We start from the raw sequence: 27,425 nt of genomic DNA, 5'->3' as shown, positions 1-27,425 counted from the left end.
ACTGAAGTTCTACTATAAGATCTTTTCTGGAAAGATTACTTATTTAGTCCATAGCCTATCCCAGCTGCTGCTGAAGAGTTCATGAAACAGCACACTTCTTAGACTCTGTCTCAGTGCTCCTTTCAGCTCTGATCTTCTCTGTAAAGAAAGGAAAAATGTTCTTACCAGACAGACAGTGCTTCTTCCCAGATCTAGTTAGACAGGTTTCCTCATGTCAGGCATGTCACTGCAATTGGAACTAGATTTGTTATAAAACAAGTCTCTCTCTTCCTCCTCCACCCTCCCCCAAACCCTCATGTAACTAATTGTTTTGCCCTACCCAATCAAGCCCAAAATCCCAGTAAATACAGATCAAATGGGGAGTCTTATTCTTTTGCAGGACTGCACTTATGATCCATCTCCCTCCATGTAGCTTGGTCCTGCATATTAAACAATAGCTTACCAGCTTCTTGTTGAAATCCTACATTCACCAGATCTTCATATATATGTTTGACTGGATTCCGGTGAGCCAGCAATATACCATGTAACCAGATGAGCAGCATTCGGTGTCCATGTTCCTTATAGCTCTTTTTTCCTATGCAATATACAACATACATGTCTGTTATATGCTTGGAGTAAAATACCCTGATACCAGCTGCTTTGGTAAAGAGATACCAATTGGTACAGCATTCCTCCAACTCTACTCATGTACTCATTTCCTTTCTGACCTAGAAGCAAGATGGAAACTAAGATGTCTAAAGATGAAAGACCAGCTTTTTAAAATAAATGTATTCCTTTATTATTAATGTGTGGAAATACAGTGTGGTGGACTAGTACAGAATCATCATGTGCTATAGAAATAATGAACTCAACACGATATGGTTACAGCCATGTCTATTTATATACTATTATACTTGGCCAAAGCCTTTCATTACCTGTCCACTGTTCTTCAATTGCTTTTATTTGTGCCTCTGTAAAATTCCAGAACAGGGCCAGCTTCTTCCATTCTTGAGGTTTTAACTGATTGTAAGCCAGATTCCAGAGACAGAAACGAATTTGCTTAGTCTGTGCACTGTGATCCTGTTTAAAGGATAAAATAAAATCTGGCACATCAACATGGTTTTCTGGATGCTCCTAAAAAACAAAAACAAAGATATTAAATAAGCTGCATAAATTTTAACTACAAATTCAGAACCAGTGATGAACATTTGTACTTGACTATCCTGGCAGTTAAACCATGTTCAGCTGTATACTTTGATATTCTCTGTCAGCAAGAAGTAACTTTCTTGGTGTATACATAATAGGCTACATCTAGACTAGCATGATTTTCCGCAAATGCTTTTAACGGAAAAGTTTTCCATTAAAAGCATTTGCGGAAAAGAGCGTCTAGATTGGCACGGACGCTTTTCCGCAAAAGCACTTTTTGCGGAAAAGCGTCAGTACCAATCTAGACGCGCTTTTCCTTAAAAAAGCCCCGATCGCCATTTTTGCGATCGGGGCTTTTTTGCGCAAAACAAATCTGAGCTGTCTACACTGGCCCTTTTGTGCAAAAGCTTTGTCTAGACACAGCCAATAAAGAATAGACTTTTACCCTGGTTTCCTAGCAGAGCTTTCAGGAGAGAAAAAATATTTGTTTTTGCTGACTGCTTATGGAAAGTGCTACTAATCTCAAAGTGTAGCTGACTACAGTTAACTGTAGATTGGACAGCATCTATATCCTATTGTTGTATGAGTTAAATGGAAATTAATATACTTGTAAAATTAAATGCTGCTTTCACCAGGAATCTTGCTATAGAATTACTATTAATGGTGGGCCCTGTCTATGCTACAAAAATGATTGTGCTTAAACAATTGTGACTAAGCCGCATAAGATTTTCTCTTGCCTCTGTGGACAGAGAAAACATGTTCAAACTACGTTTTAGGAGCTGTCTACATTAGGCACTTTTGGCAAATTTGCCATCATTGCTACTTTGATAAGGGCACTAGTGTAGCAAGTGAGCTGGTTGCTGGGCAGTTAACCACAGCAACATGTAGACTGTCTCTCAGAGTTAAATGACAGAACTCAGTGAGTCCTTGGAGCCCTTACTGCATTGAGGTTCTTATGACAGGAGCAGCTTCAATAGGAAATCTTGAAAGGATGGGGGGAGAATAAGGGAGTTGTGTCATTGATTTCAAAGGACCAGAATTATACCTCTACTGCAAACATCCATTAAGCATCTAAGCATGCGAATTCAATGGAACTGAAGTATATACTTAACTCTGCTCATAGATGGAGTGGGATGAGTGTTGTAAATCCCAGAACATTGTGCAGGAGAATAAGATATTAGCTGTGTAAAGCATCCATGGTATAGGATAGGCTTCTAGGAAATTTTAATTTAAACAATTTTTTCTAAAATAATGGTTCAAGACAATAGTTAAAATATTATAATACCTCCACTTTATTTCCTAGCAGGTTACATTGCAGGACAGTAAGAATTTTAGAATCTCCACCCTAGAGGTTTGTAAGGCCCGGCTTGACAAAGCCCTGGCTGGGATGATTAAAAGTTAGGGTTGGTCCTGCTTTGAGCAAGGGGATGGACTTGATCTCCTGATGGCTCTTCCAACCCTATGATTCAATACTCTACTCCAATGCCCTTGTCCATCTGTATTGATACTTAACCACAGATAGAATTGTAGTGCATCTGTTCAACTGTTTCACAAACACATGATTAAACATCTTTTCTGTCCTCAGACAGTTAAGAGAATGCATCGGAGGAGTATATTCCTTAATATTAGCTCAGGAATCATTTTCTCTGGGAATGAAAGGACTGACATTCAATTCCCTTTTAAGATGAAAGGAACAAGAATGTACATGACAACGATCCCAGCTGAACCAAACCCAGACACGCAGAAATTATGCAGCCTGTGGACTTGTTTTTCCCAAGAACTCAGCCTAACCTGCACTAATTCCCTGCAGCATTTGTTATCAGAAAGTATGAAGAAAGGACAAGTAATTTATTGTGTAGAAGCTTAGCATTGATAGGCAGAGGTAAAGTAGAGAAAAGACGGCAGAGTTACACCCTAAAGTACAACAAGGAGGCAAGCAACTGAATTCCTTAGTCTATTTATAGTTTCAAGGAACTAGTAAGAAACAGCAAACATTGTCAAAAGGCAAGTGGGTCCATTGTCTGACGGTGTGTCTACTGGAAGTAGTGGTGTAAGTCCACTTCTGATACACACCTAATGCTTAGGCTCTTATCCAACTCTATGGAGGTACCAACCCCTCAGTATGACGCCCCGCAGCCACCTAGTCTGCCACCTTCCTAAACAACTGCTGGCTGCTCTTTCAGCCCCAGTCTATGCCTAAGGGCTTTGTGGAACCAGTTGAGTGTGCCCCACACTCTTCCACCTCTGCTCTCAACGTGTCTATGTTCTGGCTTCCGGGACATACTCCAGACTCCTGATTCCTAACCTACAGCATTACAATAACACCTCAGCTTCCTTCTTCCCAATATTCAATACCACATGGAAATAGCCAAGATAACCCAGTTAGAATCTGCTTCTTTGGCTACTGGTCCCTTTAGGGCAGGGCTACTCAACATGTGGCCCACGGCCTATTTGTTTGCGGTCCATGGTGTGGTTTAGATTTACACAGGGCTCAACACACGGCCCGCAGGTAGGATCCTTTGAACATGGCCTCCACTGGGAACATGCTCCCAGGCGGGATGAGCATTGAAAGACGCAAGCAGACGGGCTGGCTGGAACAGGCGGGTACAGGGTGTTGGTGTTTCTAGCTCCCAGAGAGGAGGTGCTGGGAGTGCCGGGGCATCATGGGAAGTGCTTTGTATTCATGCCCATCAGTGTGAAAGGAGCTATTTGCATATATTTGCATATGAATTTGCATGTATATGCAACCACACTTAAGTTGCAGCCCTCGGCATGTGCTATCATTGTGGCCCCGGGGCTTCCACAGTTGAATAGCCCTGCTTTAGGGAGACAAAGCTATTTCATACCTGTTTAAAGGTGTAATACCTTTCTGCTTTAATAATCATATCAATGACGAGAGCATGGTTGCTCCTGGATGCAACAGCCAGTGCAGTTTTTCCTTGCTGAAAGCAGAGACAGAGTGTCAGCATGTTGTCCAACTGACAGGAGACTGATGAAATAGCAGGAATTTAGAATCTCTTTCTGAACTCTGATATTTGCAAAGAAAATGTTTCAATATGATATTTTATCTCCAAAGCATCAGGAAGTAAAGCTCCTTGCTTGTTCAGTGTTTTCCAGCTGCCCGCAAATGGACCCGTGGAATGTTTCAGGTATATGTGGTTGCTAAGGGTTAACAAGCATAAAGGATAACCATAGCATAAAGGATAAGCTTATGCCCAGAACCCTGACACACCGCGGCTGCTCACCTCTCATTCACTACTATGTGCCTAGCCTATAAGGACCCGGCTTGTTTGATGACATCATGCAGCAACTCCTTAGCTAGTTGAAGCGTATACACCTGACTAGAAGCTGGGGCTCAAAGTCTGGTATAGCCACCCAAAACATGTAAGAATCACTGCTTTAATTCTGGCCACAGAGCACTGTGTAATAGATCTGAATACATCTCTGCTACAAACAGTTCAAGGCCATGTAAATACTTCTGAGACTTTAGTGGTTTATCTCTGTAATCCGTTTATGTCATTGGATTTGCATTGAGCACAGCTGTCCCAGACATAAGCATTCTAGACATTTTCCACCTCTTTAGAGTTTAGGAGATCTTTCACATTAGAGGCTGATTTTCTTTCAGTCATAATTATAGGGCTCAGAAATTAAATTACAAAGCACTTTAACGCTCCCGCTATTATAAGTTTGCTAATATATACCTTCAGAATTCTAGCTCCCTGCTCCATTCAAGATCATTATAATTAGCCCATTTTTAGAGAGCATCATATTGGGAGCCCAAGAATTTACATCTCACAACATCCTTATCAGACAGAGCAAGTAGTCTGGAAAAGGGAAAAGACAAAAGACTTTAAGAATTTCCTGGAGCCCAGATCTGCCTGGTCACTCCCTGTTCACAGGAGAGCAATTCTGCCTTCTCTAACAAATGCTCATGCCATTAGGACACCTCTGACTATATTCAAGTTAGGTGACATCCTGACAAATGAGGGAGGAGGCATTCTTTCCTGGTCACTGCAGTGTCCAATAACCACGGCAGAATTTTAATGACTCTGGAGAGAGAAGCAAGTCCAAATTCTCACTTGTGCACTAAGCAGCAACTACATGCATCCAGGAGCATCCCATCGCCTCCTTTCTAGCCAGAAAAACTGAAGATTCAAGGTGCAGGAGGAGAGAGGGGCCTGGCAACAACACAATGTCAATCCAAACAGGCTGCCTTTTCCCCAACGCACACTAGTGAGCATGGACGGGAGTGCCCCGACCCACTCACCCTATTCCAACCCTATCCAGGCCCCAGACCTTCCCATGTCCTCAGTCAGTTCCACTCGCCCCACCCACAGACTGGGGAGCTGCAATTAGCCAAGGAATTTGTCACCCAAACAGGGTCTAATCTTGGTTTAAGCCTGGTATGGGAACCACAATTTTTGGCTCATTGTAGACAGGCCACTAATCGTATTGAAGGCTGCATCTCACACTAGTATGGGGCGTGGGGGGTGAGGGAATGGGCAGGACTGATTTTCGATGGGGGAAGGGGGATACTCCAAGAATTTGATAAGTGGTCAGGGAGGGAAAGGGCTGGGACAGGATTGGGGTACAAAAAGGGGTGTAGGTTCTGTGAGGGAGTTTGGGTTCAGGTGAGGGGTTCTGATATGGGGAAGGAGTGTAGGGGGGGAATTATGACATGAGGTTGGGGTGTAGGGTGCCAGGCATAGGCAGTGGCCGGGAGGCACTTAGTGTAGGGAGCACCCGGCTGACAGCCCAGTGGACCCTCAGGCAAACTCCCTGGCCGCTGCAGCCTCACATGCAGCTTAAAGTGGCCAGCTGCTGAGGTCAGCATGTGTGTTGGTGCATATACCTTGGTGGTAGGAGGGCAGCAGGTCTCTGTGTGCTGCATGCACCCGCAAGCACTGCACCTGCATCACCCATTGGCCAATTTCCGGCCAATGGGAGCAATCAGGATTATGAGGGGGGCAGGGACAGGTCACAAAGCATCTTGTGAGGCTGTAATAACCAGGGAGCCTGCCCAAGGGTCCTGTGGTTGGTGGACTGAATCCAGCCCGGGGGCTGCATTTTGCCCACCCCTGTAACTACCATCTTACCGCAACCTCAGCCATGTTACTGCCCTTTGAGTCATGGGTCTCTTCTCACATGGGGAACAAGTGGCTTTGTAGAATCAATATTGGCTTTTTGTTTTTTGCCAAGCTGCCTCAGTTTCAAACTGTTTATGTGAGGGCAGGTTTATGTAAGAAAATAACTTGTACAGTCAACAATTCAATTTATTCTTAATTTTTTAAAAAAGCTGCTAAAGAGTGACATTGGCTTGCCAGATACTTTAGAAGCGGCGAGGAGTCCTGTGGCACCTTATAGACTAACTGAAGTGTAGGAGCATAAGCTTTCGTGGGCAAAGACCCACTTCATCAGATACTTTAGGGCTCTATAGATGGCAGTGTATCCAGCTGAATCACCAAATTAATAACAGGACAAGAACATATTTGATGCTTTCCTCTTACTATGGGATTTTTCCATAGATTGTTTTGGTGCTTGCAGAAATCATTACAAATTATGGCTCTCTCTTTCCATCACATGAGGCACTAGCAAGGTAAGCAGGCACAACGCCACTGAAATTAACAGAGAAGCACATGCCTTTATTAGCTGTGAACCTGGCTCCAGATGTGTAGCTATATAACATCTGCAAACTGTTATTTTGTCCTGTTAGCCTTGTATTTTTCCAGCAGTGCTCTTTGATAGCAAGGTCAGTAACACAAACCCCATAACAGAGTAGGCCTTTTAATGTGATCCTCAGTGGAATTAGTTTTTAAGCACACTGAGTTTAGTCACATTTGACCTCACAAATAGCTTTCATGAAAACAAATGCAGATTTCTGTGAGTTGTAGCCACCTGACAGAGTTAAAGGGAAACTTTCTTCATAACAGCCACATTCTAACTATGCTCATTTTATGAGGAATGTTTGGAAACTCTGACTTCTACACCTCTTCAGAAAGAAGGACATAAAAGCAATGATCACATAACTGCAGCACCACGTGAATAATGCAGCATACCTTATCGGCAATCTTGAGATCACAGCCTGCCTTTAGCAGCAGTTCCACTAGTTCCACATTGCCCTGATCAGCTGCCAGGTGGAGAGGGGTTTGTTGCCTCTGCAGGAATGAATATAAAAAGGTGCAATAAAATAGTGTCCTCTTGAGAATAAAACACACCCAATTAAAATCAAAAGGGTTTCTGATGAGAGCATGCACTTGACTGGAAAACCCTGAGCAGAATGAAGGCATGTAGAAGCTGAATGATCAAACTATCAATTTTTTTTTATACAAACGAAAGAATGAGTGGAGCCTCTAAAACAAGGAATGTCATATGTTCAGAAATTTTTTGGCTTGTGCTTACATAGGTGAAAACTGGCAAAAGAGAAAAGCCTAAAATGTCTTGCCTTAGAAAGGTTTGTTTCAAAGTATCACCCATGTCATCCTTTCTTTGCCTGTTTAATTAACAAGCTTCATGGAGGGTACATTTTCTAAGAGAATTACAAGCAGATTCCATTTTGTTTACTGACTGTTCATATGGAATGAGGATCTAGATTGCACAGTTTAAGTACCATTGAAGAGTAAATGGGGGTGAAATTCACCCTGGGAGGAGGCTTTGTTTGGCCTGTAATGGAAGCCCTGTAGTGAAGCTATGCAGAGAGAAAGCAGTGGGACAGTCTTGGTGGAGTCCTCATATATTAAGGCCAGAAGGATGGCCTTAAACACTTTTATTAGTGCCACTTTATTGCAAATAAGGAATGTTATTTATGGGTCTGACATAGTAGAATCAGTGTATCTTTACACCAACCTTTGGCTTGTCACCGATCATGCTGCCCACTGGGTCCTTGCAAATTCAAGATTGTTTAATTCTCCTGTCTAATTTAGGAAATGTATGGGTCTGCTTAGAGTGATTTGTATGTCTTTAGAGACTAACAAAACATGTAGCTGGTATCATGAGTTTTCATGGGCACAGCCCACTTCTTCAGATGCGCATGATACCATCTACACATTTTGTTAGTCTTTAAAGTGCTAGCAGAGTATTTGTTGTTTTTTAAGTTTATCCTGTACAGACTAACTCAGCTACCCCTCTGAAGCTTTTATGTCTTTGTAGATCCATTATAAAAATAGCATAAAAGAATGTCAAGATTGCATGGCTAAATGCTCACAAATCAGGAAATGCCAGAGTTACAATTCCATATGCAACCTTATCTCTACCTTCTTGTATTTATGCACCGTGATACAGTCTTTGATTACATGATCACTTACTCTTTTTCATTAACTGTTGCAACTTTTTCCACAGTCTTAAAAATACAGGTGTAGAATAGTATCTCTTACTATCATGTATTTATCTGAGTGTGCCAGAGACAATAAAAGTAATTGATACATAAGATGAGCCAGAAAATTTTGCAGATGTGTTTATCTCTTTTACTACTTGAAAAATAGCATGGATCATGTTATTAAATTGTATATTATTTTTAATGTTTAGATTTAAATATATGCAAAATGCTGCCTCTTTCCAATTCTCAGTGTCCTGTAATATACTACAAATACCATCTGAGAGTTATAATAGAAAAAAAGCAGCAAATCCCACAAAACCCAATTATTCTTCAGAAAATCACATATTCACAAAGAGGTAGAGCAATCTTAAGTCTTATTCTTGAATCTTTCATTGGGCAATTTTAATTTTCTCTTGATGTAGTTTGGATGGAATTCCTTCATTGTGTTGCGTGGTTTAGTTTGTAAAGGAGAGAGAATACCTAATTTGGAACTATTTGGCTGGACCTGCACAAGGCTCCCATTAACCAAGGGTCAGATCAAAACTTTATGAATCGCATCAAGTTTTCAACTGTGTGGGTTAACTGGAGCATGACTGAGGCTGGGATCCTGCCAGCCTATGCCTCATACACCCTAGAAGATCACTTTAAAAGAAAAGGGGGGAAAACAGGATTTAGATTTTTTTTCTTCAAGGAAATAAATGTTCTTCCAATTAGCTAATATGCTGTGGTGGATCTGTCTTTTGTACTTAATATATTGCTAAAGCGCATCGCTCTTCTTGAGACAAAACTGAATATTCAAACAGGAATTAATTAAAGCATTTTCTGGATAGGTATCACATTGCTAAAACAATTCTAGCAGAATGTGTGAAATGAATAATACACTCATGAATAAATGGGAGGCAACTTCCCTCTTTTTGTAATTTGACCTCATAAAATGATATGTAAAACCAATACACGCTCCTATTTCAAGTGAAGAAAATGCATTGTCTTTTTTCAGTCTCTGATTCAGTATGCTTACGTGATTCAAGGCGTTTATATTGTAATTAACCTCCAAGAGGCTAATTACTACTGGAAAGTTTTTATTGAGGACAGCCAAATGCAGAGGAGAATTCTGCTGTAAAGAGAGAAAAAAAATGGACTGTAAGACTAGGACCATTTCATTAACAACAGCGTTCAGGTAACAGAGAAGCTCCATTAAAACCTGCCACTCAGATTAGAAACTTATTACATTGATCCAGTAATAATTTTTCCTAATTGTATTTTTTCATTTTGAAGAATCATCTGCTCTCGCAGCCCTAGAAGAAAGTCAGATTCACTAAAAAGCTTTTAGTTGCAAATAAACCTATTTGTTTTTTCACTCAAAATGTATCTCCTTGGCATCCAAATGCTTTACACCAGTGGTTCTTAACCGGGGTACACGTACACCTTGGGTACACAGGACTTCCAGGTATTACACGTTCATCTACACATTTGCCTAGTTTTACAACAGGCTGCATAAAACGTGCTAAGTCAGTACAAACTAAAATTTCATATACTGCTTCTTTATACACTGAAACATACGCACAATATTTATATTCCAATTGACTGGTATGGTAAAAATGAGAAAGGAAGTGATTTTTTCAGAGATAGTGTACTGTTATATTTTTATGTTTGATTTTGTAAGCAAGCAGTTTTTTAAGTGAGGTGAAACTTGGGGGTACACAGAAAAATCAATACTCTGGAAAAGCTGAGAGCCACTGCTTCACACAGTGAATGGAAAGGGGCCACAAAAGAAAAGAACTGCTTGAATTCTGCCTCAGGAATTAAGCATTCCCTGCTATATATTTAAAATAAAACTTTTCTAATTAATGATTGTTTCCCCCATATCACTGTAATGCTTAAAAAGTCCCTTTAGGCTTGCCAGGAAAGATATTAAGCAACTATTCAAAATCATTTGAACTATCATCTGCACTTAAAGCAAAGTGACTATTTTGCTTCAGAGAAAAGATATTTCACACATTTGCGCCCTGATCCACAACAGGATGCAGGCCACCAAAAGAGGTGCAGAGTTTCTGGGGTAGATCTAGTCACAAGGCTTAGTTTCTAGCTTCTTCCCACTTACTAATGACCCAAAAGCAGCTTACAGAGCAAACAGAATAGAGAAAAATATAATTATTCACTCCATAAAGCCTATGAATAATTCTTGGTCTGCAGATTGTCTGCAAGCAGTTCATAATAAGTATTTCATATTAAGGAAGTGCTGATATAGTTTTGATTGAACCCATAGGTCACATGGCATTATTTCTGTTTGCCCTAGCAACATGATTTGAGGATGCACCCGTCCAATCAAACTGGATGAACTGTGCATAACTGTGAATTACGTTTCTGGGAGAATACTCAAGTATACGCATTCAAAATCCACTCTCAAGGAATATTCTCTAACATTAATTTAAATATTACTACTTCAGTGAACATTCTTGCCAGTGAACTTGTTTGCTAACAATATCTGTGGAAAGTGAACGCAGCCGGAAGTGTGTTCAGTTTTATTATCCAAGAGATTATTAGTGGAAAAAATTATGAGGCATTTGCCCAGCTCTAATCACAGAGAGAAAGATGAGAACAGTTTGTATGTTGAACCTCTAAACCAGGAAGGTTTCTTGTAAAATAGCTTTAAAAAATCAGCCCCAGTTCCAGTTCATTCTTCTTTTTATAAAAATACCCCTTTTCTTCAAGTTTGTAGAAAAATAAAGCTCTTATCAAGCTTTTCACTAAAAACACTTTAAAGACCCCCCCCACACACACACAAACACACTGATTTTAACATTGTATAAGTTACTGTAGCCACAGAGAATCAATGCAAATAAGCTATGCTACTATGGCTGACTGATTTTTTAAATAATAAAATAAACTGTTTCTAAGACTTTAATGTTATCTATATAATTTCATCTCCTCCACAATGAAAAATAAACAGACAGCTAATAGTCAGTAGGGAGCATAGCTGTAACCATGTCAGTCCCAGATATGAGAGAGAGAAAGGTGGATGAGATAATATTTTATCTTGGGCCTATGATAGCAGGTGATCTGATGGTCCCTTCTGGCTTTACACTCTGACTCTACCAATAGCAGGTAAATTACAACAAATCTCAGAAAAGGCATTCAAGACAGATAAAACATACTTGACCACGATGGAAGTAACACTAAAATCGTAACTGCAATAGACTCACCTCTGATTTAGGAACAAGATCAATATTTTCACTGATAAGAAATGTGACTAAGGATGTATGTCCATTCTGTATTGCGACGTGCAAAGCATTACTATTGTGCTGAAAAACACATTGTAAGAAAATACTTTTTTACTACTGGAAAGAATTCAGGAACTTTAAAAAACCTGTTCTATTAAAACATCAATTGAAACAGATGAACTTTCATTTTAATTTGTGTTACTGTCAAAATTAGTCCCTTTAGTAAAATGATGAAGTTGGATATAAATTCACACATTTTATGACTGTCTCAAGCACTGTACATCATTATCAGACTTAAACACAGGTAGCTGGCAAAATACTTATCCAGCAATGCTAATAATTTACTGCTACTTTTTAATCTACCATTTAAAAAAAAAAGGAAGAATCAGTTTTATCAGCCACCTGTGCCATTGAAAATTAGGATTTCAATCTATCTCCTAGCCTTAGAGCTTGGTATGACCTTTATCAAGTAATTACATTCACATTTACACACTTTGAAAATCACTGAAGAATTTTCCTTCAATACTTCTGCTAACAGCAGCAAAGATGAAAACTTGAGGATCAAAACTAGTCATTCGTGCTGCAGGCAAGAAGAATTCACCCTGCTGATGACTTATCAAACACTGTAATTATTAATAGTTTCCAAGTCAAATATATCAAAATATGAAAGAGTTTTTGATAAATGTAACAGAGACTGTTCTGTTTGTTATCAGCACATGGTTCTGTTTTCAATTTGGTAGGGACCAAAAGGTTCACCTAAAATTCCTACAGCATATAAGCCATAAAACAAATCAAACTTAAACTTAAATACAGGAACCAGATGTGAAAAAACGGGCTTATTATTAGCTTAGTTATATAACCTGCCAAACATGCAGATTTTTCAAGTACTTCTCTTGGTTACATTTCCAAGCCATGTGTTATATTCTTGCATACATGTTAATTAAAAAAGCTCCAACACAATACTATATCAAGTAAACCTAGGTTATAATTTTCTTTTTCCATCTAATTTTAAAAACATTACAGTTCTCCATATTCTTAGCTATTATACTTATTATACAATGAATGCTACATCTGCCTTTAATATATAGGGAATAGACAGGATGTGGATTTTGTAGAGTCTAGGTTGTCCAGATAATATGTCTGAGGAATACTAAGTCCGTACTTTGTTTGAAATGTTGATATCACTTCCTGCTTCCAGTAACAGCTTAGCACATTTTTCATGACCTCCTTCAACAGCCAAATAAAAGGGTGTCTCTCCGTTCTGGCCCAACAAACACAATGAAAGAAAAAAATGTCAGTTCAAACTGTGCAATAGTAAAGTTGACGACTTATTATGCTATATTTGGTATAGACAGTATGCAAGCGTAGCCAGACTGATACAATGTAAAGGCAAAAAAACCTGTGGTCACAAATGTAAGCAATCTTTCAATATTAGCATTCGCATACAATGGTAATTAACAGCAAACATTTCTAACACAAATGTGCTCCTATCTAATGTGGCAAAAACACAGGCCAGCTATTTCTTAACATTTTTAATGTGCTCTTGGTTTTCTTTAACCAACATGCAAATACAGGGTTATATAAACTATGACAACAGATTGCAGGGACTGACATCCTACAATAAAACATTACTGTTACTGTGTAAACCATCCATTGCAGATGATACATGTCAGAAAGTACAGTTTTGGTCAATCCAATTTCATGAGTTTGTCCCCCCTTAATTTTGGAACCAGTTAAACAGAGCAGTAATCTACAGGACATTCTTAAATAAAAACCACCACCACCTCCACCAAGCCTTAATGGGTCTTCAACATAAATTACATTGGCTGCAAGAACACTTAATCCCTGCTTCTGATCTTTTATGGTCTATCTATGCTTATTGAAGATCACAGTATTCACTGCAGTATTAACAATTTCTAATACTCTTATACTTGAACTCTTGGTGATTTGTTGTTGTTGTTTTAGAAAATGTGGTGTTTGTGAAAGGAACCATGCCGACAACCTTAGGGGCTGAAATTCTCTGTATATCCACAGAACAAAACAGGCAATTACAACACAGGAAGCAGTACTACATTCACACTCATCTGCCAATCAAACTCAATTTTGGTCTACACTAAGAAGTTAGGTTGACATAACTGTTTTGGTCAGAGCTGTGAAAAAAATAAAATACACAATCCCTAGTCAGCATAGCTATGTCGACCTTATCCCCAGTGCAGACACAGATATGCTGATGGAAGAATGCTTCCATCAACCTACCTATGCTATTGTCCTTTGGGAAGGTAGTATTCTACATCAAAAGGGATCACTTTTAGGAATGAAGTCTCTGAGTCTGTTTCATCTATGACCTTGCCGCTGAGGCTACAAAATAGAGTTCAAGCTGTTAGAGATTGTTGTGATGCACTTTCCATTAGATATTGGAGTGATCCAACCAATTCATTTCAGAAATACTGAAGATTGGCCAACAGATTATAGTGTCTTTCAGACACAACTGACCTGAGCTGGATTCAAAGGGTGTGTCTACACAGTGGCACTAGCTCGAAATAAGTGACACAATTTGAGCTACGCAATTTGCGTAGCTTATTTCAAACTTATTTTGAGATAGTGCTACACAGCGCCAAATTTCAAAATAGACCGCTATTCTGACAAGTACCTTAATCCTCATGGAATGAGGTTTACTGGGACATTGGAATAGCAAGCCCGTTATTTTGATTGCATTTCAAAATAATGGGCATGCTGTTAAGACACAGAAAACATTATTTCGGGATACCGGACATATTCCAAAATAGTGCCATTATCTAGTCTAGACATACCCAAACAGTGATTTTGAGAAAGACTACAGCTTACTATTCATTCCCCTTCATCAACGAAGCTCTAGGTTTAAAGGTACTTTGATGAATTCAAGCTTTGGGCTGACCAGCTTGACCACAATAGAAATGAGATTATTTTTATGGATATTTGTTGATTCTAGATATTTTAATACTTAGTTTTCACTTGTCTTGTGTACCTTTTACCTTTATTCTTTATCTCCCTCAGCAGCTTTATCCTCACCTGATTGAGTTCATTTTTTTCTTCCCATTTTTGTAGCAGAACTTTTAGCACCTTCTGGTGACCATTTTTAGCAGCTAAATGCAGTGCTGTGTTTCCTTCCTGTAAATTAAAAAACCCAGAAACATACTGTAAACCCAAAATTAAGCAGAACATGCTGAAATTAATAAAAACTACTATCAATGGACTGTAGATAAGTAGTTTAATACAAAGCCCTATGGTCTCTTCCTCCAGCATACACAGAAAGGATTCAAAGCTAGTGGAATCAATTTCTCATGCAACAAAAAAGGAAGCAGCAACTTTACAGAATGTTCTGATGCAACCTTAATTCCAGCTTCCAGGTGTACACAGAGGAAGCCATACTAACAAGGGAGAGAGGGAAGCTCTGAGGATTTAATGGATGTCTCAATATGTCTTCAATTTCCCTGCAGTTCTCAGGACATCCATTCACTTAAAGGCCTGAAATTCCTTCCTATTCTGCAAGATGACAAAATCCCAATCCCCACAGGGACAATTCAGAGGAAAACCTATAAAGTAAATCTTGGAATGTCCAGTGGGATTTTTTTAACCCTTTCCATAGGTTTTTCTATGGAAGGGGACTGGGTCTAGCCCAAAAAGTGTCTTAAAAACAAAGTAAAGATTAAGGGTCAAAACCTCATCTAGTGAAAACTGGCAATAGTTCCACTCAAGTTAACATAGTCATCTTCCCCCTTCTGATGCCATCCCCTGATATGTAATTTAAAAAAAGAAAACAACAAAAAGCATCTCACGGAGCCATCCTAGCATTGGCCATCTGTTACCCTGCTTGCATGTTGCATATTGCCTTCTCCTCCTCCACCATTACAGCCTTTTCTGTTTGGAATGCAAGCCAATGGACACTTATTTCTCACAGAGCCCCCATTTCCATAGTATCTGAGAACCTCATTGTTAACGTATTTATTCTTGAAACTCCACTATAAAATAGGGAAGTGCTGATACCCCATTCTACAGATGGGAAACGGAGGCACACGGGGACGAAGAGCCAGATTTTTTAAGTTATTTGGGCCTCTAAAAATGCAGATTGGCATCTAGTCAGTTTCCAAAAGTTAAATCAATGAGGGTTATGCTCTTAGAGCCTCTCTACTTCATTAAGTACCTAAATGTCTTGAAAAACTGGCCCTATGGGACCTGCCCAAGGTCAAATAGAAAGTCTGAAGCAGCACAAAACTGAACCAAGGTTTCTCAAGTCCTAGGCTATGCATTACATCATCTTGCTCTCCAAGTATAAGAAACCTCGTTCCATGAAGTTTAACTGGTAATTTGAAGTAAGGGGTTTATTTCGGAATCGCCCTTCTCTGCCGCGTGTAGACGCGGGCAGTTCTTCCGGGCTAGTCAATTTCCAAAATGGCGACCACCTGGGAACATGCTAATGAAGCGCGGGATATTTAAATCCCACGCTTCATTTGCAATTTCGGTCGCCCTCATTAGCCTCCCTAGTTCGAACTAGGGGGCTAGTGTAGACATACCCTCAGTTATGCAAGTAACTCTACATTGGGCTCAACGTTATAACTTGTAAGTACCCTTTATCTGGATTTCAATGAAAAGAGGAGGCTTACCTTGTCTTTTTCAGAGGTGAACAGCTTCAGAGAAATCAGACTGTTTATCATTTCAACATGGCCTTTTTCAGCTGCCAGAAGAAATGGCCTTTTACCTTTCTTATAGAAAACAATCAATGCAGTTTTATTATTAAAAAGGTGACATTATCACAAAAATTTCACCAGGTATTAGAACCATGCTTATTTATTCATAATATATACATGTCATATGCAGAGGCACACAAAAACCTTGAGTACAGCTCCACACTTGAAAGGGAAAAACAATAACATGTCTTCAGTATACAATTTGGATTAAATACTTTGAACAAAACATGTGTAAACGGACCAGAAATCTTGAAATAGTAGTATTAGAAACTGAAGCTGATCTTCAAATATTTAATATCTAATTTTTTCACTGGTGTCTGTACAGCATTTTTGAGCTACTCAGAAAGGGACAGTTTAAAGATCCAAAAATTATTTTTATTAAATGTGCATTCGACAAGAATTTTGAAAACAGAGCCAGTTCTAGATACCTCTGAAAATCAAAAGAGAAGTGGAGAGGGAACTAGAGGAGCTATATTTTTATTCATCTTAACTCACCATAGTATTTTCAACCAAGTGCTAGCAAGCTCTCCTGTAACAATACTGTGGGAATTGCCTCTCCAGATCAGGCCATCTAGCCAGCCACCAAAAAGATAGCTAGATGCTTTAGAGGAAGATGCATGAAACTCCACAACAGACAATTATGAAATAATCTACCCAAAGATACCTCAGTGCAAACTAAGGGTGCATAGAAACTTGCGCAATTAGATTATTATGGCCCGCCACTGGCTTCAAAGGCAGATGTGGGAGTCCAGCTCCCTACATGATCAAATCCTAGATGACTACATTCCTGTGTGCAATTCAAAGAATTCACCACTTGCTAGATAAACCCTCAGGCTGTGTCTACACTGGCACCCTTTTCCGGAAATGCTTAAAACGGAACAGTTTTTCCATTATAAGTATTTCTGAAAAAGCGCATCTACATTGGCAGGATGCTTTTCCGGAAAAGCACTTTTTCCGGAAAAGCGTCCGTGCCAATGTAGACGCGCTTTTCCGCAAAAAAGCCCTGATCATCATTTTCGCGATCGGGGCTTTTTTGCGTAAAAGACTACTGTGCTGTCTACACTAGCCCTTTTCCGGAACAGTTTTTCCGGAATAAGTGGCCCAGTGTAGAGACAGCCTCGGAGTGGGACTCTGACAGCCAGGCAAAAGACTAACTGGAGAAAGCTCAGGTCAGCCCCTGATTCTCCAGAAAATCCAGGGAGTCTCTGTGTGATGAAGGTGATATTGTACTTCACTTCACAACGTGAAGGAAACAAGTGCCTATATTTTTTTAGGTAATTAAACACATGTTATACCTCATCCAGCTTGTTTAGGTCCATTAGCTGAAGTTCCTGGAGAAGATAATTCACTATTTCCACATTATTGTTCAGAGCTGCAAAATGCAGGACATTCAGTCCCTCCTAGGGAAAACACAAGCCAATTCTGTTAAACTAGAAAATTAGCCCGTCATAAGACGGCATTTTCAGGTCTGTCCTCTATGTTGGTCTTCTTTCCTGGGTCTCTCACTCCATCTCTCTCTCTTTCTCCCCTCCTCCTACTGCCTCCCCCCCTCAGCTCTCCTCAGCCTTCTGCCTCTCTCTCCGTCTCTCTCTTTCTCTTCTCCCCCTCCTGCCTCTCACTCTCTCTCCGCTCTCCTCTGTCTCCATCAGGTATGTATGCTTGTCCAGGCCCCGTCCCCTGGCATGTACGTCACCGCCCTGCCACCCTTTGCCTCCCGCCATGGCGCTTGGCAGACTTGTGCACTGCTCAGCCAGGCCGCCACGGGGGAGCAACCGGCCATTTGGACCCCACACTCCCCATGCAGCATAGTCCGCCCAGAGGGAACAGCCAGCATTTCAGGCAACAGCGCCGCCCAGAGGGAACAGCCAGCATTTCAGCGTTACAGACTCTCAGACACTGGGCTACTATATATATGATGACATTACATTTCTTCTCAAGATGAATATGTTTATTGTTGGTTAAAATTTGTCATCAACAAACCTGGTCCGTAGCCTTTTGGTCAGCACCTGCTTTAACTAACATTCGCATAATATCTAGGTTTCCCGACCAACTTGCAAGATGAATCGCCATCAGCCCATGCTTCAAATAAAAATGAACAAGGCAGAAATTACCATTCAAATACCTCAAACTACCATTCAAATACCACTATCTGATCTAATATGATTAATGGGATGAGCTGACTCAGTGACACAGGCTCCAGGACACCCTTGTTAACATTATTCCCAGACACTGAGGGACTAATGGTGGATAATATGGCCATAATTTTTCCAGGTGAACAGAACAGTTATCTCCTTTCGTTTTCATTTGTTTTTCCTGGATTTTTTCATCTCTGTTAAACCTCTTTAAGCTTGCTTTCTCTTTGTGCCTCTCCCCCCCCCGCCCACTCTTGCCAAAGGGATATGCATTAGGAGCTCATAATCTCCTTCTCTGCTCCAGCCTCATAGGTATTCTGTCTCTTGTTCTCCTAGGGTCCCCCATCTCTCTTCCTTTATCGTGAGTATTATTTATACAGAAGCTTCAGTCATGGACAAGGGCCCCATTGTTCTAGGCGCTAGACAGACACACAGCGAAAAGACAGCCCCTGCCAGTTTATAATCTAAGAAGGAGACAAGACACAACCAGTGGATACAGGCAGATGGGGGAATATGCATACACAATAAAGCAAATGGCTTAACAACCATATCCTGCCACCAACATTCTTCTGTTCAATCCTACCCCTTGCTCCCTGTCATAATCCCACTTCATCTCCTCTTTGCAAAGCAGCCTAGCTACTTGTTCCTCGATCTGTGATCCTCGTTTTCTGAAATCAGTGAGAAGTAGGCTACACTAGAGCCACTCAGCCAAGGAACTAACAGATTAAACAAGTCTGTTGCAGCAGTACAAGTGAATATGACAGAGGGACCTATCTACAGGATGGCACGGGGAAAAACCCCATCAGAATCAAGGGATCTGCTGTGGAAGCCTCTGGACACAGAACACTGAACAGACATGTGCTATTTGCTATTACGTTTCCCTGGTGATCAAGGATCACCTCCAAATTGAAAAATCCCACTTCTATCTGAAAATATTGTGCCTGCCTCAGCTACAGGCAATACTGAAAAAGGCTAGTGTGGAAGCCAGAAAAAAAGCAATTATTTTCCTCTTATTTTTTTCAGTTTACCAACTTAGTACATTTGTGTGTAGTCAGTTTCACTGTAGTGTTGACCCTCTTCCCCAGACTCTACAATAAGATGCAGGGACTGTGTCTTTATACACATTGGTAGAATGTTCAGCCTAATAGGGCTTTGTGACTGGGGCTTCAGGATGCTGCTCTAATATAAATATTAAACAATGAACATCCGCAACAGAGCTGAAAGTGAATGTGAAAGCTACATTGCCATTTAAAGAAAGAAGGTGGAAGGGTGGGATTGTGGCTCAGAGGCCTTCTCTACAGGACGTTTCTAAACAAACATGGGAGCACAAGACAGATTTATTTATTTGTTAAGGAGAGATTCACTTTCACACAATACTTTTCAAAAGGAGCTCAGTAAGAATACAGGCTTATGTAAGAATATCCATAATGGGTCAAACCAAAGGTCCATCTAGCTCTGTAGCCTGTCTTCCAACAATGGCCAAAGCTAGGTGCCCAGAGGAAATTAACAGAATGGGCAATCACCAAGTGATCCCTCCCCTATCGCCCACTCCAAGTATCTAGCAAAGAGATGCTAGGGACACCATCCATGCTTAAAGAAAAGTCACTTTTATGATTAAAGCTCCCATCCTTACAACCTCTGTGTAGGTGCTTAACTTCAGCAAGATTACATAAGCACTTAGAGTTAAACATGTGATTAAATGTTTGCAAGATGGGTTCCTTAAAATGTGTCTTCAATCATTTCTAAAACCTACCTCTCTGAACACTGCAGTACATTAGAGGTGGTTGGTGTAATTTCAGAAACATTAACCTGCCAGTGGCATTATTCCCCATACCTGCAACAATACTTTCTAGATGTACAATTCCAGGAATAAAGCCAAAACACAATGTATTATCTCCACAGATACAGTTTTAGACGTTATTTCCAAAGACCAACATGGACAGATAAGTAGAATAAAAAGGAAAAAATGCTTTTACATATAGTTCAGCAATTATGCTGAAAATTAAGAATATGTTTATTTCCAGGGTTTTAACTTTTATTAACTTAAATTTTACACCAATTTAAGAACCCCATGTGCTTTCAGTTATTTATTTGGAAAGTTATTTACGTGGAAAGGAATGAAGATGAAATTCATACCAGAATCAGAAAGAGAAAAAATGTTTGATATATCATAGCGTTTCTTATTAATTGCAAAGACAACTGATTGCTGAAGAGTGATTTATCTTCAAGCACATTATATTACTGTATGTGGATACTAAATTTCTATCTGTAAAGTTCAATTAACAGATATTTCCAGGGGGTTTTGGGTGGAGGGAGAACCAGGGGATCACCAACATTTACTAATTACATTAAAATCTTATCCTATCAAGACTAATTATAATCAAAACAAGATGCTGAGGAGAATGTCTAATGAGGCTTCTACCACACACCTTTGTAATTCTCAGCCTTATGATGCACCTAAAAATGTTAATGGTCCCAGTGAAATATATTAGGGATCATCTACATGAACTCAGGGAGGGCGTGAGACCCCAGCAGCAGAGTGGCATATATAGATGTGCCTGAGTCAGCTTTGATCTGGCTAGATCACAACTAGCTTAACAATAGCAGGGTAGCTGTAGTGCACCAGACTAGCCATTTAAGTATATATCCTGGGTCCTGGGCAGAGTTGTATTCAGGAGGCTAGCCTATGCCACCATCTCTGTTGCGGCAGCTAGTCTGCTGCTGTACTTGAGCTGTCATCTAGGATAATATGATTACATGGATAGTCCTGGGCCCAGAATACTCACTGAGTCCAGTCTTTCAATCAGTTGTGCACTCGCCTTATAGAAATGTCTCTTGAACCATATTTTCCTAGTTTGCTTATGAGAATGTGATTGTGTGAAAACCCCTACGCAATTCAGATATACCACAACCCTCTGCCACTATGCCAAACCTGACAAAGGAGGAAATTAGGTTGGTTTGTCATGATTTGTGCCTTGTTAATCCTTGATATCCTCTAGGTGTTTGCAGTCTGATTGTTTAAATTTTGGCTCTGGAATCTTTCCATGTATAGGAGTCAGGGTGACTGGTCTATAATTTTCCCAGGTCCTCTTTTTTCCCTTTTTCAAGATAGGTCCTATGTTTGCCCTTCCCCGGTGCTCTGGGACCTCTATATATGCTACACTTCATGGCTGCAGTGTAGACAGACCCTTAGTCATTGGTATCAAATGACTACAGTCCAAAGCCAGTTATCACTTATAAAACTGATCTGTTAATGTTATATATTATAGCTGTATAATGGGACGGCCCGAGACTAGCTGCCAGCAACTGGAGCCCTAGATGAACCATACAATTAGTGCCCCCACCTCCAAACCCCTCAATGATATTGCGCCACCATTTGGTGCCCCAGTTAATCTGGCGCCCTAGGTGACTGCCTAGTTTGCCTATATGGACAGGCCACCCCTGGCTATATTCATTTTAGAACACTTCATAGCTTTCATACGCATGGTTTCAGTTTGTCAGACAGAAAAAGGTACAATCACATGGCTAATTTGCTGTGAACTTTCTGAGCTCATAATAAGACAAGACTTACTTGTGTTTTCTTATTCTATAAATATTTAAGCTTCTGAAAGGCAAATCTGTTCACTTTCTCAGTCTTGCGTGCAAGTGGTTCACAATAAGAAAATCTCTGAACTGGTAGAGAAGTCAAAATTTCTGGGATGTACAAAAGTTAGCTAAGAAGCAGACCCAGGGCAATATTGCTCAGATGATTCATTTCTGCCTATCAAAAAGACCCCTGAAGATAGTCTAAGCCAGGGCTATTGAACATGCGGCCTGTGGCCTGTTTGTTTGAACACCATGATTTGGATTTATGTGGGGCTCAACATGCGGCACATGGGCGGGATCCTTTGAACATGGCTTCCACTGGGAACACGCTCCACAACGGTGAGGCATCTCCCAGGCGGGGTGAGCACTGAAAGACTCAAGTGGATGGGTTGGCTGGAACAGACAGGTACAGAGTGTCGGCATTTCTAGCCCCTAAGGAGGAAGTGCTGGGAGTGCTGGGGCATTGTGGGAAGTGCTGGCAACTTAGCCTTGTGGGCAGACCTTGAGAGGTGCTGACTGGCTCACGCTGGCCACATTTGGGTTCGGTGCTGCGGCTTAAGGCCTAATCTTTGTATTAATGTGTGAAAGAAGCTATTTGCATATTTTTGCAACCACACTTGAGTTGCAGCCCTTGGCATGAGCTGTGAGTATCACGGTGGTCCCCGGGAATTCCAAAGTTGAATAACCCTGCTCTAGGCTAATTGCTCCACCATGCTAAGGTCTCTTTCACCTGGGGCTCTGTAAGATGTTATTCTGTCTCACTTCTCTTGCTTTGTATGTACACTGACTGGGGCAAGAGGGACAGTTGTAAGTGCAGAGATCAGTATGCAGATGACATGGAATACTCTGCTGGGGTACAACCCCACTCTTCCCAGTGGGAAAGACTATAGCCACTCTGTGGGGAGACTTTCATGGTTCCTCTAAGCAACAGCTCTCCAGCAACAAGACACCAATGAGGCATTTCCTCTGTAGCACTCCCTTTCTTCAGCCCTTCTAAACCCTTGATTCCAGCCCTCTGCTGTATAGCCAGCAGGATCTCACTCTGTTGCTTCTCCTGCCTTTAACACTCTCCAGCTCTGTCTCTCTGTCTTGAGAATGCTGGACACGAATCCCCTAGCTTGATCTCCTACCTTCAGTCTCTGACAGCTCTTCGCTCTTGCTGACCAAGTCTGTCTGCTCAAACACTGCATCTCACCAGACCTCTTAGATCTGTGGTCAGCAACCTGTCAATTGCGATCGACTGGTTGATTGTGGCAGCACAACCAGTCGATTGTGAGGTGTTCAAGCCCGCCCTTATTACTCCCTCACCCCCAAGAAGGAGCCCACGCTGGTGCTACAACCTCCTGGGAAAATGGAGGTAGCTCTGACTTCCTGCGGCATGGAGGGGGAAGTCCCTCCCCAAAACCGCCGTTGCGCTTCCTGAGAAGTTGGATCTGGCGCGCAGCCACAGGACTTCCTTCCCTGTGCTACCTGCCTTCTTTTCTGCATGGGGGGGTGGAAAAGTCCCAGGGTTGCACGCCAGATTTGGCTTCTCAGAAAGTGTGCCTGCTGTTGTGGGGAGGAGAGGAGCAGCATGTTCACTTCCTGAGATGCTGGATCTGGCGCGCAGCTGCAGGACCTCCAGGTACTGGCTGAGCTGTCCCTGCCCCCTCCCCCTACCCAGATCCCCAGAAGTACCCTGCTCCCTGCCCAGGACCCTACCAGCACCTGGCTCCTGGCCAGACTCCCACTTGCACCTAGCCCAGTCCCTCACCAGCACCCTGCTCCTGCCCTGACTCCCACCAGAACCCTTCCCACTACCCACCAGCACCCTGATCCTGCCTCTCCTTCCTGGCCAGACATCTACCCCCAGCTTGCTCCTGTACCTATTTTCCACCCAGATTCTGCACCGCCATCCCTATCCCATTCACTGGCAGCCCTGTCCTGCATACTGGATCCTCATTTTTGGTCCTACCTCAGAGTATAGAGGGGCCCACAAATTCCACTAACCCTGGAACTCAGAGGAGTTAATCTGGCTGGAAGCCTTGAACCTCAGTCCTACCTACCCTCCCCCATATGGGGTTGGAGTGTCAGGGGAGTAAGGTGTCATAGTTGGGAGCCACAACAGTGAGGCTTTTGGGGGGTTTTGGAGGGTTTTTTTGCATCTCACTTGTGTGGTCTCTGACTGATTTTTCTGTGGATCAGTGACCCCTGACCCAAAACAGGTTCCCCGTCCCTCCCATAAATAAAGACAATGTTGAAACATTTTGTGTTGGACATAATATTTTATTTTAAAATGGAGCCCAGCCAGCAAGCCCCCAATTGGGGCCACGCCCCCATCTGGCCACAGCATCAGAACACTCCTGCACCCCCCACAGACCCCAACTCTGAGCCCATCATACACCAGAAACCCGTCCTGAGCCTCTCACATCCCCAAACTCCTGTACCCTCATCTCCCTAGTCTTCTGCCACAACACTCCTGCACCATCCACACTTTGCAAATCTGTGTCCTAGCCCATCATTCTCCCAGCCTCCCTGCCCTGAGCCCCTCATACAGCCCAACCCAAATTCCTGCACCCTCAGAGTCACAAGCTTGTGGCTTGCTCAGCACCCAACCCTCCACCTGACCCCCACAATCTCCAGCCTGGAGCCCCCTCCCTGAGCCAGCATCCCCTTCTCCAACTGCTGTACCCAAATTCCCACCCAAGAGCTCGCACCTCCTGTCTCAATCGAGTGAGGGCTGGGGACAGCAAATGATGGAGAGGAGGGGAATGGAAAGGGCGGGGCCTCAAGGAAGGGGTGGGGTCTTGGTAAGGGAGGAGGTACATCTTAGCTTGCTCAGACATTTTAAAAAGTGATCTTAGGTGTAAAAAGTTTGGAGACCACTGCTGTAGAGAACAGTAGGTGCTGCCCTACCCTCTTTAGTGGCCCAACGAGCCACAGGTTTGCTAAGCCCCTGCTCCTTTTAACGGGTCACACACCCTGCTACTCTATAATCAGGATTTACACAGCAAGTCCTTTTTAGCAATAGTTTAGTTTTAATCTAGAAAAAAAATGAAACAGGACAAAGTCTTGCATGAAAAGTGTATAAATATTTCTAGATATTTCACAAAAACATCTCTAATGTAATGTTTTTAAGAACTCCAAAACCTGTATTGGGCCCATAATGAGAAATTCTAAAAGGGGGGCTAGACGCAGGGGTGTAACACGTTGGATACATATTTTTTTAAATTTCAACACCTAATTATTCATGGAAATATTTTTATGAATTAAGGGCCATATAACTCAATCCAGCTATTTGGATCAACAGATTTCCCTTCAGTGCTTGTAAGTCAAACCTTGCAGCTCTGTGTTAGTGTAGGGAAGACAGTGACACAAAGAGAAACAAAACTGAAAATGGCTAATCTATTTTCACTCTATCCCAGCAGAGCGAAGCTCAAAATGGAAACAAACAGGATATTTGGTAAAAAGTGAATTACATTTTTTAAATTCTTTTTGTTTGAGATCTGTTCATTCTTAGCAACCCATAAGAAGTTTGCTTCATTAATATACCAGCCGGCTCTCCCACTGTGCTACAGCCACTCTACCTCATAATGCTGGCCAAAGTGGCTCTAAAGCTGACATAGTCTAGCCAGCCACCCCAGTGCAAGGAGTCTGTTGATGGCACTGAGACAACATAGTGATTTGATAGCACTGAGACAACATACTTCTCCCCTCTTAGCAGCCAGACTAGTGGGGTGTGCTGGAGAAAAGGGGACGTGGCCAGTGGGTCTCCAGTGATCCCTGCTTGCTCTGTCAGCCCACTGGGTGTAAATTAGAGCAGTCTCACAGCTGCTCTAAGTTAGACAGTAATCCAAACTCGTACACGCCCATCCCAGGATTGGGGAGCCGCACTGGTGGCATTAAATCACCTTTACACAGAAATTCCTCGTGCACTGTACAGCTGCGACTGCAGCAGACAAGGCTTTGGATCTTTTATTTTTTACCTGAGAGTAGTGGTGTACTTACCTTATCTGCAACATCCACTCTAGCTTTGTGATGGAGCAGGAAATCCACAGCAGAGATATGATTTCCTGCAACAGCAAAATGGAGAGCTGTGCGCCGCAGCTGAAATAAAACAAGCCTGGGCTGACAGGTATGTAATAGTTCTTTTCGCTACACAAATAATCAGGATTTCTGAATCCTCTGATCAAAATTACCAGCACATATTCATTTGCACAGTCTCACTTTACAATTGCCAAAATGTGCCATTGTCTGTATTTTTGTTGCCTTGTATTGAAAACAAATATGGTCTTCAATGAAATTTAGTTGAACCAGAGTCTATTAGGTATTTACGTGCCAAACTAATCCCTTCATTGCAGCAGGGTGTAAGAAATCACACATTGCTTAGAGAATGGAAATATGCTATGCCAGTGGTGGGCAAAAGGACCTCAGCGGGCCGGATCCAGGTGGGATCCGGGGCAAGGGAGAGTGTGAAACTTCCTCTCGTCTTGCCAGGAACACGTGGCACTTTTAAGAACGACGCACTGCTCGCAGGGTGGGGGCAGAGCAGAGGAGGCTTCACATGCTCCCCCTCCTCAGGCTCTAATTGGCCTGGGGGCAGGAGAGTGTGGGAAGTCACACACTCGGGGGAATGTGTGTGTGTGGGGGGGGAAGGTGCTCCCTCCCCCCTAGACCAATCATTGTCTGAGGGTGGGAAACCCGGAACTATCTTGGCCCCGCCCCTTCCGCTTGATGCCCCACCCCTTCCTGTGCAGCCCGGGGCCACTCCAAAAATTTCCCAAGTGACTGCTAGCAAAAAATTATTGCCCACCCCTGTGCTATGCTGAAAACATTCATTTTCACAATTTCCATTTTACGGTTTAATTTTAAAAGCAAAGGTTTAGGCTATTTCTATACTATAAGTGCTATGCCGCAGCTGTAGACCAGACCTAAGACTTATGTAATTAGACTTGTTTCTTGGTGATATCCTGATTTCTGCATATTTGTTTTTGATTTTATCTCTGTAATGCATGACTCAAATTCTCTTACTCAATATTAGTCACCTTTTCAATTCAACCTATGCAAACAAAGGTTTCCATCCTCCAACCCTATATGAGTAACTTTGCATACATGAATAATCTGAGTTCAAGGAGTCTACCCTTATGAAATAGGTGTGGTCCACACTTTGAAATGAGAACTGCTTAGTTACATTGCTCAGAGCTGTGAAAAATGTCATGCTCTGAGTACCATGAATAGCACTATGCATTTATGGAAACGCACAATATTCTCATTCAAAAGAATGTAATTTTAAAAGGATCCTTTTTTCTCTTTTCTGAAGGACGACTCAGGAATCCAGCTGTAGGCT

At 41.7% G+C, this 27,425-nt stretch overlaps 1 protein-coding gene across 6 annotated transcripts in view; it reads right to left on the bottom strand.

Moving 5' to 3' along the window:
• ANKDD1B (ankyrin repeat and death domain containing 1B) overlaps window positions 1-27,425 on the bottom strand; it is a 40,143-nt gene continuing 12,718 nt past the window's right edge. For 2 of the 6 annotated variants that reach the window (XM_014574155.3, XM_075932293.1), the window contains exons 3-15: window positions 26,087-26,185; window positions 18,363-18,461; window positions 17,678-17,782; window positions 16,299-16,397; window positions 14,707-14,805; window positions 12,821-12,919; window positions 11,641-11,739; window positions 9,456-9,551; window positions 7,182-7,280; window positions 3,972-4,067; window positions 915-1,113; window positions 443-574; window positions 1-138 (exon numbers count right to left, since the gene is read on the bottom strand). In XM_014574155.3, coding sequence (XP_014429641.2) covers window positions 80-138; window positions 443-574; window positions 915-1,113; window positions 3,972-4,067; window positions 7,182-7,280; window positions 9,456-9,551; window positions 11,641-11,739; window positions 12,821-12,919; window positions 14,707-14,805; window positions 16,299-16,397; window positions 17,678-17,782; window positions 18,363-18,461; window positions 26,087-26,185 — 1,380 coding nt within the window. In that variant the 3' untranslated portion in view covers window positions 1-79. Of the gene's footprint in view, window positions 227-442; window positions 575-914; window positions 1,114-3,971; window positions 4,068-7,181; window positions 7,281-9,455; window positions 9,552-11,640; window positions 11,740-12,820; window positions 12,920-14,706; window positions 14,806-16,298; window positions 16,398-17,677; window positions 17,783-18,362; window positions 18,462-26,086; window positions 26,186-27,425 lie in introns of all 6 variants that reach the window. The other 4 variants (XM_014574156.3, XM_014574157.3, XM_006124254.4 and 1 more) reach the window with 4 other exon arrangements.

The sequence above is a fragment of the Pelodiscus sinensis genome, chromosome 6, assembly GCF_049634645.1.
Source record: "Pelodiscus sinensis isolate JC-2024 chromosome 6, ASM4963464v1, whole genome shotgun sequence".
NCBI classification, from domain to species: Eukaryota; Metazoa; Chordata; order Testudines; family Trionychidae; genus Pelodiscus; species Pelodiscus sinensis.
This window is presented reverse-complemented; position numbering and strand designations above follow the sequence as displayed.